This window comes from Pithys albifrons, chromosome 4 (assembly GCF_047495875.1).
Source record: "Pithys albifrons albifrons isolate INPA30051 chromosome 4, PitAlb_v1, whole genome shotgun sequence".
NCBI lineage: Eukaryota > Metazoa > Chordata > Aves > Passeriformes > Thamnophilidae > Pithys > Pithys albifrons.
The window spans coordinates 100,239,539-100,255,362 of record NC_092461.1 but is presented as its reverse complement, the minus strand read 5'-3'; the positions used below and the strand labels follow the sequence as shown (position 1 = coordinate 100,255,362).

Genomic DNA, 15,824 nt, shown 5'->3' with positions numbered 1-15,824 from the left:
TTGAAACATAGAGAAGTTTGATGCCTGCTTTGTTTTGGATGACATTCCCTTACTGTCCCAGAGTATTTGTGTCCAGACAAACATCATTAAGAGTATAGAATACAAAGAACATGTCACAGCTAAAATTTATTTGGTATTTCTACTGTATGGCACTGCCAAGTCAAGGAATATTTGAATAAATCTGAAATAATAGTCATTTTCTGCATGTCCAAGGTCCTCCTGGCCTTTATCCACACATCAATCCCAAAATGCCATAAAAAGCCTTTAAAAATTACTAGCACTGCTTGCTAGAAAAAGAACATGGGGTATATTACAACAACCCTTGTGCTTCAAGAAAATTCTCCTGCAAACTCCATGCTGAATTTCACTGCTAACTCAGTAATGATATGCTGGGCTCTTCTGTACAGTCTCTACAGGTTTGAACGTGATAGCACTGCACTTACCAGCAGCAAGTGTTTACAGGATTAGCTGATCTCTTCAATTCCAACTACTGCATTTGACCTGCATGACTCATCTTCCAGCCCTGAGTATTTCAGATAAGAGACAGACTTCAAAATTAGCCACTCTCATGCCACAGGTTAGAGTTTCCCATGCCTAAAAATAGTACTGCATAGAGGGAACACTGTAATCTTAGAGATCTTCTACTGTACCAAAACAGTCAAAGCAGGAGTCTCAATAGATGAGTGTGAAAATACTTCTGTATTTATATTCTGCCAGTCACCCAGCTTACTTTACAAGTAAGGGCATCTCAAGGACATTTTCATGACATTTAAGAGCTATGAAGGAGTACATTGCCACACTGGTTTAAAGATTTCAACTGGGTCAAGACATGAGATACATCTACAAAGATGCTGTGGTCATATTTCAGGTCATGCTTGACTATATTCAGCTAAGATAAAAGCTGGAACTAACTTCCTTGTTGGGGAAAAGATGCTCAAATGATTCTGACTGATTGCTGAGATTTTGTGCTTTCATCAACAGTGATCAATAAAATCATAATCCCATGGCTATTTAATATACTTTTTATTAGTTACTGTCACTATACTCTTGCATTTCAGAGTAATCTTTCTGTTTGGTTTGTATGGACTAAATGCTACCCCTGAGTAAATACACAACAGCCCCTTTGTGAACCTTCCTTTTTTAAAGGTATCCAGAGAATTTCTTCTAAAGGAAGACAGAATTTGCTTCCTCTCTCACATGAGCCCAGAGGAATGCCAGCTACTCACAATGACTGTTAGCTAAAACTTCCCGGAATAGGAATGGATTGTTAAAGGCACAGGCTTTAACACCGCAGACACCGAAGTTTTCCAAATGCATACTTAGAGCTCGACGATTGCCTAAATTTTCAGCTAAAGTGAGTCCTTGTTGCATGAATACATTATTCGGGGCTCCATTGAAATGCATAGCAAGTCTCACAAGCTGTTTGACCCAGAACAGCAACTGCAGGACCATCCATGTGAGACAGGCCATTAAAAGCATTTGGGAAACAGGGATTTAATGTTTGAAGCCTTGCTGGCAGTGTCTCAGCACTGACAGAAGGTGGAACTCAAAGCACAGACCCCAGCTGGAACTTTCCATAGACCCTCCTTTCCACCTGTGAGTAATCTGTTGCCGTTTCATCTGAGGTAATCCCCACTAAAGCCTCCAGTCCCTTCAGACTAAACTCCAGTCTTGCCTCATCCTCCCCACACTGTGAACGGTCAGCAGGCTTCATCTGAAGAAAATCAATCAGGCTCCCTTGAGCCACAGACATACCATGAAGAAACATGCTGTGAGGCACTAATTGCAAGCACAGCTATCCTTCCTTGCCAACCCCATGTCAAGATAGACAACACAAACCACCACTGTTCATTACAATGGTCAAGAAAACTACTGCACACACCACTCCATGTCTGCTGTGGCTGCATACAGACCAAATGCAGATGGGGAAACCCTGCACCTCCATGTCATCAAATAACTTACATGGGCTGAGACCTCACCCTTCTTTTTCACTTTTTAATTATTTTTAAATTTTTCTCTTCTCCACCTCAGACTTTTCATCCACATCTTACAAGGTTTTTTGATATTAGACAATTTATTGGAAAGGCTGGGCATATAAATACTTACTACTACTATACTTAAAAGCCATAGATCATGTTTTAGGATGGCCCCTCTAACATGATTTCTTCAGATAATAGTGCTTGGTATCAAGCATTTATTCCCAGAAGTTATGAATTTTCATCAGGGGATAGAAAATTACGATGAAAATACTTGAGAGAACATGCTTATTTATGATGAATTTCATCTTGCATAGCCAGAGTCTGACATGGCTGTAAAACCTTGTAAACAATCCATTAAGAACCTAATCCTGTGTGTTTCTAATACCCAGTGCATAGTTACAACAAGTAATCTCACAGCTGAAACCCTCCAAGAAGCCAGTTTGTTGTATGGCCCCAAGGGCCAGAAACTTTGTAGCTAAAAGTCAGAATCAGATTCAAGTAATATTAGTGCTTTACTGTACTCCTTTTCCAATATTGAGGACACAAGGAGTTTCTCCTCCTCTTAAACATTTAGCCCCTACACATGGTTCACTCTCTCTGGGGCCCACAAAAGATGCCTACAAAGCACAAGGCTGATGTAATGCACAGACTTGCTTGGTCTGCTCAGTGCTTTCTCAAGCAAGGAAACCTTCAAGTGTAATTCCTCCACCAAAAAAAAAATATGTGGTTCTATAAAATTATCTGCTAAGTAGCCCTTTCATTTTTCCTTCCTGTGTCAAGCCTGTTGTTCAAAAGCCATAATGGGCAATCGGCCAAGCTTAAATCACAGCCAGTATCTGATACGTGTAAAGGAGGAACGCCACAGACCATTCAGCCGAACAGCTCTGTGTTGCTGGGACACCGGAGGTCGGACAGCACTGAAAGGGCAGATTATTCCCACCCCGGCACAGGCACAGGGCTCCATTCACAGCAGGGCTGCTGCTCCCGGGCTGCTGCCTGCACAGGCACCTCTGTCCAGCCCTGCCCGAGCATCCCTGCCACCCAACTCCCTGCACTGACCTCACCAGAGTGACCCACAGACATGTCCCTCTGCACCAGAAATGCCCCATGGCACCACTGCACGTGGCTCTCACTGGTCTGGACCGTTACCAAAGGCTCACTTCAACCTGAGGGAGCCTGGGATGCTGTGGGCTGACCCAGAGCTATGCTGCACTAGACTGGCAGTGCGTGGTCTGGAGATGTCCTTCAGTATCAGGAACCCCATAACACTGCATTTAAGACATTTTTTAAGCCTAGAGAGAGGAAATTCAAGTTTACAGAGGTGATGAGGATCTCTGTGACCAGCACCTAGCTGACAGCAAGATTTGCAGGATGGCTCAGACAAATGGCCCAGCTCAATCCCATGTAATTGATGTGTTAATTATTACTACATCTTATATCTCAGCACATCTCACATAGTGTCAGTCTAATTTTGGCATTTCTCTCAGAATTTGGTCCTTTGAACTGCTGTTATTGTACTCCTATACATTTTTGCACTATACACTCAGGACTTGCTTTGCAGATCTGCAACCGACTAGAGAAGGTATCAAGACTAGTGAAACACGTGTGTGTTTGCAGGGCAAGGGCAGAAAAGGAAGGCAGTTGTTCGTTCTTGTGCACATTCATTTCACAGAAAAAGGCAATAAATTTGTGCTCCTTGGACTGCTTCATTACAACACAACAGTCCTGTCCCATCCTCCCACTGACAGTTGTGAAGTCTCCTCCTTGAGTTCTTTCATGTTTCTGAGAACCAAATCAAAATCAAATTAGGTATTTCTAGTAGTTCAGAACTTTCCAGTGTAAGTCAAACAAAAGGCTTCTTTATTTTATATAAACATGAGATGGAAGATCTCTGCAGATCACAGCTACCTGTGCTGCCACAGAGGCTACACACAGGTGAGTCAACATCACCTTGGCTAGAACAGCAGGTAGCTCCAGTGCTTCCTGCATTGACACTAACTGCATTCAACTAGGGAAAAAACCCCCACCATTGTCATCTCACTGGAATAGATTATGCCTTGTTAAGCATTAATACTTGCAATCAAAGTTACTATGTATTTTTCCTCTCACCCCCCCCCCCCCCCAAACATTGCACAAACGACTTTGTTGCAAATCCTAAACATCTGTGAAGTAAGAATTAACTATAGAGTAAATTAACTTTGCTTTATTAGCATAGTGCAGGGTTACCCAAAATGGATGGCACTAAACCTCCTTAACATCAATATGGTTTTCCAACTAACTATTAAATGATTTACCTAAACTCACATATACACTGAGAGAAAGAACAAATGATACTAGATGGTAACATTACATCAGCATCTAACTAATTTAACATTCAACCACCTTCTGGGTGATTTAATTATGGTGCCACTGTTCATCTCCTCAAAGCCTTCCAAATTCACCACCAGGGAAGGATGCTAGTCAATGGCCCTTTGTTTCACTAAGGCTAGTTCCATCTCTACTTAGTTACATGAACCACACACTTGGTGGATTGTATCCTAAGATGACTGTGTGGAGAAAAATTCTACTCTTACTTAAGGTCTTACACTTTCAATCTGTTCACCAAATTCAAATAAGAATATGGCTCTTCCTGCCCTAGAAGATTTTTTTTCTATCCCTCTCCCATATTTTCTGATCATGGTAAAAACACACTGTTGAGACTCCATGATTGGTTAGATGTGCTTTCACTGCTGCCCTACCAGTACTCAGTTCTCCTGGGACTGGCCAGCAGCAGGAAACACACACCACTGGAAGCAAGAGATGTAATAAGTCTTGTCTGCTCTGTGCAGGTGACTTGTGACTTAGGCTGCACTGTAAGGGAGCTGCACACATGACTCCCTCCTCTCCAAGCTGTGTGACAAGGAGGCATTGTGGCTCCAGGTACTCTCTGATGTGCTGGCCAAAGCAGCATCAAAGCAGTAATAACCTAAGCAAAGCACTTACACATGTGCTTAGAGTTCATTGAGGTCAATAAAATGTACATGCCATAAGAACCAGGCTGATTTCAGATTTGCTGTGTTGGGTGTGCATGAGTGGTCACAGGGAAATGGCAGTAATACATGGCTGAACAAACAGCCCTTTCTCCCATGAGAAATTCCTAGGCTGGATTAAGTACACAACCCAACATAACCCTTAATGTTTGCAGAAAGAGACACTTAAGATAGAATCAGCTTTCCCAAACACAATTTATGTTTGATTCGTGAATTTTTTGCTTACATCAAAAACTTACTGCAGCTAATTTAAGTGTACACCACTTTTAGTAAAAATTATCATTTCTCCCTTTGAAAGACTACTTAGCTGATGAAGCTGCTCACTGTTTCTTTTTGGTTAATACACAAAAATGGCATGTTTGGGAAGTTGCAGATTGACATACTTATCTTTTTCATGCTGAATCTAAGGCAGCCATTCATTTGAGAAAGGCAGTATCACACAGGATTTGGTATTTACCTGGCTTTCTGAAAGTGGATGTCTTCTCTCAACCCATCTGCTTTATCCCTGCTTGACTAATAAAAGCTGTGAGACCCCCTCAAAGTCCCTGCTTGCCACATACTTAAAGATTTCCAGATCTACAGAGAGTGAGTTTCAAAAATGCCGTGATAGATCTCAAGTAAATAGGGGAAATAGACCCTAGTACTCTGAGTTTGTGGACAAACTTGTGGTTCCTACACTAAATATTATGCAATGCTCACAGGTGTGTGCCACAATCCAAGGTGGCAGCCAACACAAAGAACTTCCCAGTGTCCTTAATGATTTGCATGGTGTAATGTGCTTGGCTCTCCAGCAACCTCACAGACCTGAACAGAGCGTGCAGAGGTTCTGGTGGTTGGGACTAAGCAACAAATACTGCCCACAGAGCCTGAGGAACTGCGGTGCTTTCACCTCCCCAGCAAAGCTCCTGTAAGTGGCACCATCTGCCCAGCTGTTGCCTGAACAGGGAATACACACTGGGAATGTGGAGAGGAGAGAAACCAACAACAGCAACCTCAAACCTCATCCATGTGTCAGCCAAAAACTTCCTGCAGTTTAGACTGACTGCTGTCACACAGCTGTGGCTCAGATGATGTCTGAAAACACAGACTTTACAGCTGCTACATTCCACTTCATACAACTGAAACCACAACCTGACTTCTAATAACAGTGTTAAGAATGGACCTGCCTTGGTTTTGAGGTTTATGAAGTGCCTAAACCCATCAGAAATGGTAAATTCTGAGTGCAAGACAACAAAGATAAGATGCTTTGATGCACTTTCAGTAAAGCATTTCATGTTTAATGTTTCATCTGATGATGCAACACCATAAAGTGTACTTAGTCTTTACAAATCCATCATAGTGAGGTTCCCCCCTGAAGCCTTTGCTGCATCCTGTGACTAAATTAAGAAAAGGCACATATATAAATGTATGTACATAAACAGATAGATACAGTTAAAGAGAAGAACGTTCTACTTTTAAACACCATTAACTTCTGCTGTTCTCACAGATTTTGTGTTTTGAGGATAGCTTTGACAAAGATCTGTGAGTAGTTGGGACAGCACTTTCAGATAATTCCTATCAGTAATCTAGCTGTATTGGAAAAATTATTGTTGTTATGCTTCCATTTATGTTACACGTTGTAAACACATTTTTTTGAATAAGCCAACAAAGGAGAAACAAAACAGATCTTATCTTTTTTGAAACTAAGCTGAATTAGCAAAAGAAATACTGAATACGTATCATTGATGTGCCACACAACAGTAACATCTACATTTTGACCTACCACCTCCGTTGTTACCATTTGGGCTCTAAAGGGATATATTTTAACATCAGTGAGAGAGGAACGACCACAAGTTATGGGAACTCTGTTTCCTGGCCCCATACGTACTTTATCAGATCATACACACTCCACCTAGATTTGCAAGGCAAATCTAGAACTGCTCTTCTTGAGACCAGAATAAAACTCCCATAGACTTTAATGATGCAGGATCAAACCCATCCCCTTCGCAACAGGTTCTCTCAAGCAATTTTATCCTAATTTTCTACCCTGTGGCTGAATTCTGTTTGCAGAGACAAGCACTTTAAGTGCAAAAGGAAGGAGCAAAATGCAGATCTCAGAAGCAAAGACAACCAGCAGCAAACAGAGCTATTTTATTTGCTGTGTTGGGGTGTTGTTTCATAGGGGGGCAGAAGAAAGAGCTGATAGAGCAAAGTCAAAATATACTATTCTTACTGTATCCTTTCCCTTACTACTGCAATTAATTTTTTTCCAGGCTGATTTCATTTCCTGTATTTCTGTGGCAAAAAATACTATTCCAAATGTGCCCCATCAAGTTTCTCCAGTAAAACTACAGAATTAATTTAGACTTTTGGGCTGTGAAGCTATGTCTCTGGACTCCCCCAATTCCAAATACACTTGTTTCCAGTATCGCTTTCTTATCATGTAATCAACACAAAACTACAGCCATGCCTTATGCCTTCATAAATTACAGGAATCCTAAACTTTATGTAGCTGGTTTTCCCAAATCCATGGGATAGACTGCTGAACAACAGAAAAGATCTTTCTCCAGAAAGCAGCCCATCACTACAACACAGGTTTTGCTCCCTCTGCACACACAGCTCTACTTCTGATGACTTTTTCCTAGCTCTGCAAACAATCACCCCTTTAACTTTCAAACAAAGTGTGGCTTATTAAAACAGACTGCTTGCCAGCAAAGCTCTCCTGATGTTCAAAAATATGATTAGACCAGTAAATTTAGTTCTTTTTTCATAAACTTGATTCTGCATGCATTTACCCTCTTTAAAAGAAAATACAAGCCCAGAAACATTTCCAGTACAGCTTGCTCAGCCAAACTCCAGGCACTTTCTATTCTTTTTCTACAACTCCATTGCAGCATCAAGTATGCAAGATTAAAGTAATTTTAAAACCTGCATGAATTAAATCCCTTACCTTTTAAGACTTTTTCACCCTTCAGCGTTCGTCCATTGTTGTGAAAAACTGACTCTTTAACAGTCGGAGCTACAGACACACACACAGAGACACACACAGAACAGGGCTTTCTTCAGCTCACTGGTATTTCAAGTCTTTCATGTGATATCTTTGGCTGTACTTGCTTAATTCATTCCTGCTGCTACTCAAAGGAAGTCAAGCCTAGCGAGGGCTGGCTCTACAGCAATTGCTGAAGATATTCCTGACTAACAGGGCATAAGGGCTAATCTCACCTTATAGACAGCAAGAATGTAAATACATTTTACAGCCAACAAATTCCTAAACCTTAAAAGATAAAATGCACAAGGTGCCAAAAGACACAGTTTAGCAACGAAGAGACATATGAATGTTAAAGTTTTTGCTAAACAATACTGTCTACTCCAGCGATGCTTTCGGAGCTCTAAGGATGTCTATTTATCATGGACTGTGCATGTTCCCTTGGAGTAGTTACCATGAGAACACAGCAAACAGGATTTGAATGTAAATTGCCATCTAGAGATGGGGGACTTTTTTTTTTGTAGTTAAAAGAAGAAAACTTCCAGAGCTTGATGGAGTACACACTTTTTCTGAGCATACATTTGCATGACAATGTTTGCAATTCAAATGCTTGGTATTGGTAGAGTGCACAAAAAGGAAGAAAAGCCAAGTTCTTTGCTTGGTATTTATAAAAAGCAAATACTTCAGACATGGGATCAGTAGTTGCAGTTCCATGAATACCTATCCATGTCACACAATCACATATAAAGGAATTCATAAATCTCAAAAAATCCATCAGATGGCACAGCATGCAGAATTACTGCACTGCCTGAAGCCAGCTGGAGGCAGTAACGTGTGCTGCTACTCACAGATCAACTGCTGCAGCAGTGAAAATCTTTCTCACTGCTAGATGTCACGCTGAAGTACACAGCAAGTGTTGCACATTAAAAACACCCCACCCCCAGGCATTTCATTTTTCCCCAGAATTGGTCTGGTACTTTGCCATCTGGGCCACCTCCTTCCAAGTCCCTCCCAAAGCAGTGTTTGCTGCCCATGCGTCCCTCCATCCTGCTTAGACACTGCCACGATTACTATTCAAGATCCATAATTTCTCCTATCATTTGTGGACAGAGTCCTACCAAAGGGTATGTGCTGCAAAACAAGCAAAAATCTCCTTGCCTGAACTGCTTGGAGTTTGATGCAACCTTTCCAGCAGTGTCTGCTCCCTCCCCAGCAGCACCCCATCCCAGCCCTCTATCCTTAGCCTTAAACAGTTCAATTTCAAACCCCTTAACCATGGTCACTGAAAGACAAACCCTAACACACTTAGCAAAGGGATGCCTCGTCAGCCCTGCTTAGCAAATAACAAACCTTGATGAAGAAGAAGAACATGCCTGTCTGGGTGACTGCTCGGAGAGTGGAATGACCTACTTCAGCTGAGCAAGCGGGGACACTCTGAAATGGGGACAAAGGGACAACCCAGTGGCTCCTAGGCAGCATAACCAATAGGCTGCACCACAGAGTGATGGGAGCTATCTTTCAGAGAGGACACAGAAGACAGGCATTGCTTACGTGCAGCACAAAACATTTTGCAGGAATCATCTTGTTCTTTCAGGCAGGGACTCAGACTGACACGCAACATTACTGCTGGCACTCTGAGCAGGAGTGATTGCTTTCCTCACACCCACTCACCTTATCACTTTTACCTAAAGAGTCTTCTAGAGCCTGACCTAATTACTCAAGTGATGTGTCAGAAAAGGATGCAGCTGGCACATACTCCACAAGTCTTGATTTGAAGCTATGTAATTCTGCAAAACCCAAGGCAACAAGATCCAGGTAGCTGAATTAAGTGGCACTGGCCAGGCACGATGCCACACCTTCCAACTGCGTCTTCCTCATTACAAATCATAAAGCCTTACGAACAAATTAAAGGGCTAAGGATAAATAGCTTGCATTTGGCCCCATGCACTTCCTGACCTATAAGACCAGGCCAACATGCTCTGTTTTTGGGAAATGGTTGCTCTCCTCCCAAATGATGAGCCTGAGCAGCAGCTTCCTGAGCCTGACCCAAACTGACCCAGTAAGCCCAATCTGTGCTCAGACTCTGTGGCTCTGCTTCCTCCAGAAGCAATTACAGCAGTAATTGGTAACCAGAAAGCCTTCTTAAAACAAGTATTTATTGAGAACAACTGAGATTAAAGAGACATTTTTAAAACGGGCAATAAGGATCTCTAATATATGAGCTGCTTATACAGCTGTAAATGAATACTGCTAGACAATAACTTTCTACAGATACCACCACACATACCCAGCAGCTGTACCTGGGCTATATAATCTATTCCCTTCACTTTTAAAGTATGACAGAGTAACTACTAACATGATCAGGCTTTCTATTCCCTTTTTCTTATGGACAGCAAGTCAAATTTACCCTGTGATCTGCCATCTCCCAGCACCAGAGAACACTGCAGGTTTGCTGTAGAAGTGCTACCTCAGGGCTCAGCAACTGAGTAAAGCACGAAGACCCTCCATTTAGGGCCTAACACGTTTTAGCTTTAACTGCTGGGCTCAGCACCTTCAAAAACTCACAAAGGCGACTGTGCCCCAGCAAGGAGACCCAGAGTCTGCTGAGTGACTGAGGTTAGTGTATAAAGCACATGCTTGGTATACAACTCCAGTAGGACATGTATAGAAGTTTGAAGTCAGAAGACTCTATTAAGGATTTTTTTTAACAAAGACTTGTAAAAGTAAAGTTTAACATATGCTTAGCAATCCTGTGATGCAGCTATAGTAGAGTATCCTTGAAGCTCAGTCTACCTCCCTGAAGCTTTCAATGTTATATGTCAGTCCTGTTTTCAATGCAGCATCATAAGACTTGCACCCTCCTCATCCATATTTCTGAGAAAAAAAAAAAAAGAAATAAAGAAAAAAGGTCTCCCTACCAGGCAAATTCAGTAATTCACACAGTCATATGACAATATGGCAATTCCAGCTTGACAACCAGTTCACATACTGGGTCACTGCACTTGTACCTACTCCACACCCTGCTCACAATCACCTCGCAGACAGGGTCAAGCTGTGCTATCACTGTTCCTGTGCACTGCATTCCTGAGTTGCACTTTAACTGGTGTTTAGGTTGGTATCATGCTATACTTACATTTGCAATGATTCAGAGCTATTTTAAGAGCACAACTTTAATTAAGGCGCCAAGCAAAATAGGTTTGCATCTTATTTTGAATTACAGGACACACTGCTTGCTATTTTAGGGCGACTCATAGCCATTAATGGCCCATGCCTCAAAGTACACTGCAGATGCCAATAGCCATACCTTGATCCCTCAAATGGCTCTGTCCCCAGAAGTGATGTTAACAATCTTATTGCCTTGATAATAATTTCCTCAGAATGAATATGGAGCATGATAGGACTCTAAGCAGCAGTACATCTTACAGAATTTATTACAGACCGTTTTTTTCTACCAGTTTTCCTTTGAACTGTGAAGTTATTACTAGTTTCATTTTTCCTGTTGCTCCCTGTCGCCTCTACCCTGCAGTAGGTTTAAAATACAGGTTTAATTTAATTTCTTTACCTGACCTAATTAAATTTTAAGATTAAAAAATTAGTATAAAAACCTGCAGAGAAACAGAATTACCCCTTCAGAGATCACAAGCTCTGAGACAAGGTGGCCTTTATCTTGACAGTGACAAGACCATCACTACAATAGAGGAATGAGACACACCACAAATGAGTGGACAGGGAGATGAGTAGGGACCCAGCAAACCTGTTGCCTCGTGGCACACACTGACAAAAGTTTCCTACAAAAATAATTTAAAAAATGAAATTCTTTGTCTACATCAAATATTTCATGTGAACTCTAATTAAGCCAGGATTTTGTCTATCAGGCTCACACTGGACTTAGATCTGTAACCAAAGAGAAGTGGAGGCACCTATTTACGTGCATGAGAGAACAGCCACACCTGAACCTGGTGAAGTCTAAAGGACAGGGAACTACAAAAGCAAGCTGTATGAACTGAGGTTTTGAGAGACCAGTACAGATGAGGCCAAAGCAGATGCTGGAGTTGGGGGCCACTCACTATGATTATGCCAGTATTATGCCACTCATGTTTATGCCAATATATTTTCAAGAAATATTGTAGATGGAAAAGGGAACTTCAGAAAGCACTTAAGCCAAGCTGCCTGAGCCTGGCTGTTTCTGGGCAACAGGAAAACTTCTGCCTCTGAAACAGCTTGAATAGGAAGTTCAGGTCTTAAGTTTACTCTGATCTCTCCTGAGTGGCATCAAGGCTTAGCAACTTTATTAATAGCAGCAAGCTGGAAGAAACATTTGGCTGATGGCTGTAGCAGTGGTTGCAGCTTATTTTAAAAAGACAATCTTTTCTTGTTGTTTTTTTGTTTGTTGATTGGTTGGTTGTTTTTCTTTTTTTAAGGTACAAAAAAAACCCAGGAGACAGAGACCAGAAAAGGTGAGATTGCAGGGAGGAATCATTATGGAATAGAACAGGAGGCACGAAAAGAAACATGAAACCAAGAAACAGAAAGATGTGTCAAAGTTCAAAAGGATGAAATGATACATAGTTCTACCAGCTGCAGTGAAGATAAGGGGAACTGAGGAGAAAGACCCTTCATTAGCAGGAAAACACTCATTAAGCATACCAAGTGGAAAAGTTTCCATGTTATGGCTATTTCAGAACAGACTGGAAATTGTGAAAACAGATACCCTGATTGTTCAGGGGTCTCCCGAAAATTAATGGGTCCTCTGTCCCTCTGTCTGAGCCTGCTCGCCGAAATGCCTTGTGACAAAAGGTCACATACTCTGTGCGCTCCCTTTAGGAAACTGCACTAATGAGTGTAGATCCTGCTTTCATATGCAAATGTTCAGTGGTTTACTGCATATGTTGAATTGTTTTTGCTTGCCACTGCAAGGTATTTAAGAATTAAATTTTAAAAAAATTACAACAGTCAAATAATTACTGTAAATTATAACAACTCTTATCCATCATGAATATACTTTAATGTCTAGGACAGCTGAGAAAGTACTGTCTGCTGCATATTCTGCTTTTTAAATGCTTGAATTTGACTTCCATTTGCTCAGTCTCATTTATCTACAGAATTCAAACATACTTCAGCGTAAAACAGGTCTCGAGCCCCGCCAGCTCCTCCCCTCCACTTACAGAGGACGGTCTCCGATAGGTGTGTCACCTATTTGTACTCAATACAGAGAGGTATGAGTAGATTGAGAGGCTTTGCCCCTAATAACACAACTTCAGCTGCCTCCTTGTCTGGTCCAGATCTCCTTTAATTCTGTGTATTTCAAAAAAGCAAAGAAAACGCCCCTTTCTTCCACATAATTTGCTATTTGGCAAGCACTGTTTAAGTACTTTTTGAGTGACATTTATCATTCCGTATCACCATCACTGCAGGTGGAAATCACTGAGGAAAATGCTCAGTGAAGTCCTTTACTTTCCTTCAAACCCAGAGTCTCTGTTTCAGCGGCTCATCTGAATGTTTCAAGCAGTTACACTTCTAACCAACCCTGCACACTGAGTCACAGATGCACTAATCCCTGGCAGTTCATGCACAGCTAAGGTGTCTCTGAGCTGTGCTGGTTCAGAGCTCTGCCAACTGGGACAACTTATTTTACTTTGACTAATTGAAAAGAAGTAACATGTTGTATGAGAGGATAAACTACAAAATGTTGAATGTGATGTGCACCTACAGAATCCAGCGTAGGTGTATGCACTGCTGCAGAGGGAGCAACACCAACAACATCACAAAATTGGCACTAAAAATCCTTCTGTCTGTATGATGTGGAACAGGGGGCAAAGAGCAGGGCACAGCGGGCAAAACTTGAAAAGGTGAATCCCCAAAATGCATTTTGACAACAATTCCCTGATTTAAGAATGCTGTTGACAAGCATTATATAGGGCTTTCCTTCTTATTTTCTATCAAGGCTTCTACTGAATCAGCCACAACAGAGAAACTGTGTGACACTTGACACTCACTCTTCAAATAGGATTTCTTATTTGGTAAAGCCATTGAATCAAGTTGAATTTGCAATCAAATTAAAGCAAATGGAAAACAAGGACCAACATTTTTGTGTAAGATTTTAGTCCGAAAGGCACTGGCTACAAAAATTTCCCAGTCTGTTCCAGCATGCACTCCTGCAATTAAATGTAGTTCCCTGAGATTGATACTGTCTCAAGCTCCTTCTCCTCGCACAGTTGCTAATTCTGTGAGAACTTTGTTTTAATGATAGTAAAATACATGCACAGATACAGTAACATATGCCAAATTTGTCAGGGATAGAGCATTCTAGTGGGAAAAGACTGGAAGAACAAGGAACATGGGAGTGGGAACTCAGTGTTTTGCTTGCTATGCAAACACAACAAGTGCCTGGTTCTTGCATCAATCATGGCAAATCCTTGTGCCTTTGGTACTGTGGAGATGAGCCTTACTCAGGTACATAAGGACAGGTAAGGCAAACGTGTGAGTTGGTTGGGGAAATTCTTCTTACGCTTCTGTGGCAGCAGACAGGCTTTACAAGGGTCTTGGGGCTTCCAGGCAGAAATGGGAGCAGGGAAGCAAACAAGCTTTGTGAAACTGCCTTCCTTTCATGATCAGAGGCTTTGCTATGTACCCAGGCTCACGAACCTCAGCTAGTGGCCCAGGCACTGTCACCCATGTGGGTTCGGCTGCCTGGTGGCTGCACACCTCAGCCCCAAACAGTTCAAGATGCAAAAAGCAGTTCTTATTTCCTTCCAGGCTGCTCCCTCTTGCTAAGGTGCTCAAAATCTGCATGTTATTTGACACGTCGTCATGGGTAGCAGTGCAAAAGCGAGTTAGAAACTGAAAACATGTAAAGTCAAGGATGTACTGTTCAGGTAAGACAAAAACCTGCAATGAAATCTGCAGGTTTGATTTGTCAGTATCCTGATTAACCAGACATCCCAGAAAAATGTAACAAGTAAATATGGATTTTTAGTAAAGTCACTTATTTCTGAGTTGAAGCGTGAAAACCATAAAGCAGATTTGCTGGCACCTCTGCCTTTTGCATTTTTGACATAAGCAGACCAGAGCTGAATAACAGCCTATAAAACCAAAAACAGATGTGCAAACCCCCAGGATATTAGAACCAGGCTGACAATATTAATTTCAACAACTACTGTACGATTATCACTTCATTTCTGGAGAGCCCTCCAACAATTTTGAAAAGTCTTGACACTGTCTTTCATTATCTGTAACTCAAAAGACAAATCAATATTGTAAGCCTTAGTGTCCAAGCCTGTTTTAAAAACAAAATTCTGTAATAGAACAAATCAGCCAGCCTGCACAATTCAAGATATCTTCATAAATTGAAAGACTAAGAGTCTGATGACAGAGAGTCAGCAAGACACACTAGTTTTGCTACATGCACATGAATCACTGCCTCTAGTGATTTACAACAAACTTTGCAGTTTTGATATTTTCTTCCTAAAAAGGCTCTCACAGACTTGTTACACATGCAGTGCAGCCTTCTACTTTCCTTTTATAACCATCCTTAAAGCCACTCATTTACCAAAGTTGACTATTAAAAAAATCAAAAGCCTTTCCCAGTGCCTTCCTCTTGCAGAGTCTTCTACAAAGTCAGTGAAGAATGCTGGCCTATGTTTCACACAGTGGTAAATAACCAGACAGGCAGCAAAAGATTAGGCCTGAGACATACAAGAGACATAACTTTTTAAAATCTTACCTTCTGCATGTTGGGTTTGATGCACCGAACAAAGAAAGGATTTGAAGAACTCAGCGTTGCCATTAAAGAATGAAGTGATTCCTAAAACACAGGTAGAAAGAAGAGCACTTCACAAGCTGGATTTTTGT

General features: G+C 41.5%; 1 protein-coding gene across 2 annotated transcripts in view; it reads right to left on the bottom strand.

Annotated features, from left to right (window-relative positions):
• The window catches only part of MYO10 (myosin X), a 163,088-nt gene that overhangs the window by 37,359 nt on the left and 109,905 nt on the right, over positions 1–15,824 (bottom strand). For both annotated transcript variants that reach the window (XM_071555031.1, XM_071555030.1), the window contains exon 19: positions 15,697–15,777. In XM_071555031.1, the coding sequence (XP_071411132.1) occupies positions 15,697–15,777 (81 nt within the window). The remainder of the gene's footprint in view (positions 1–15,696; positions 15,778–15,824) is intronic.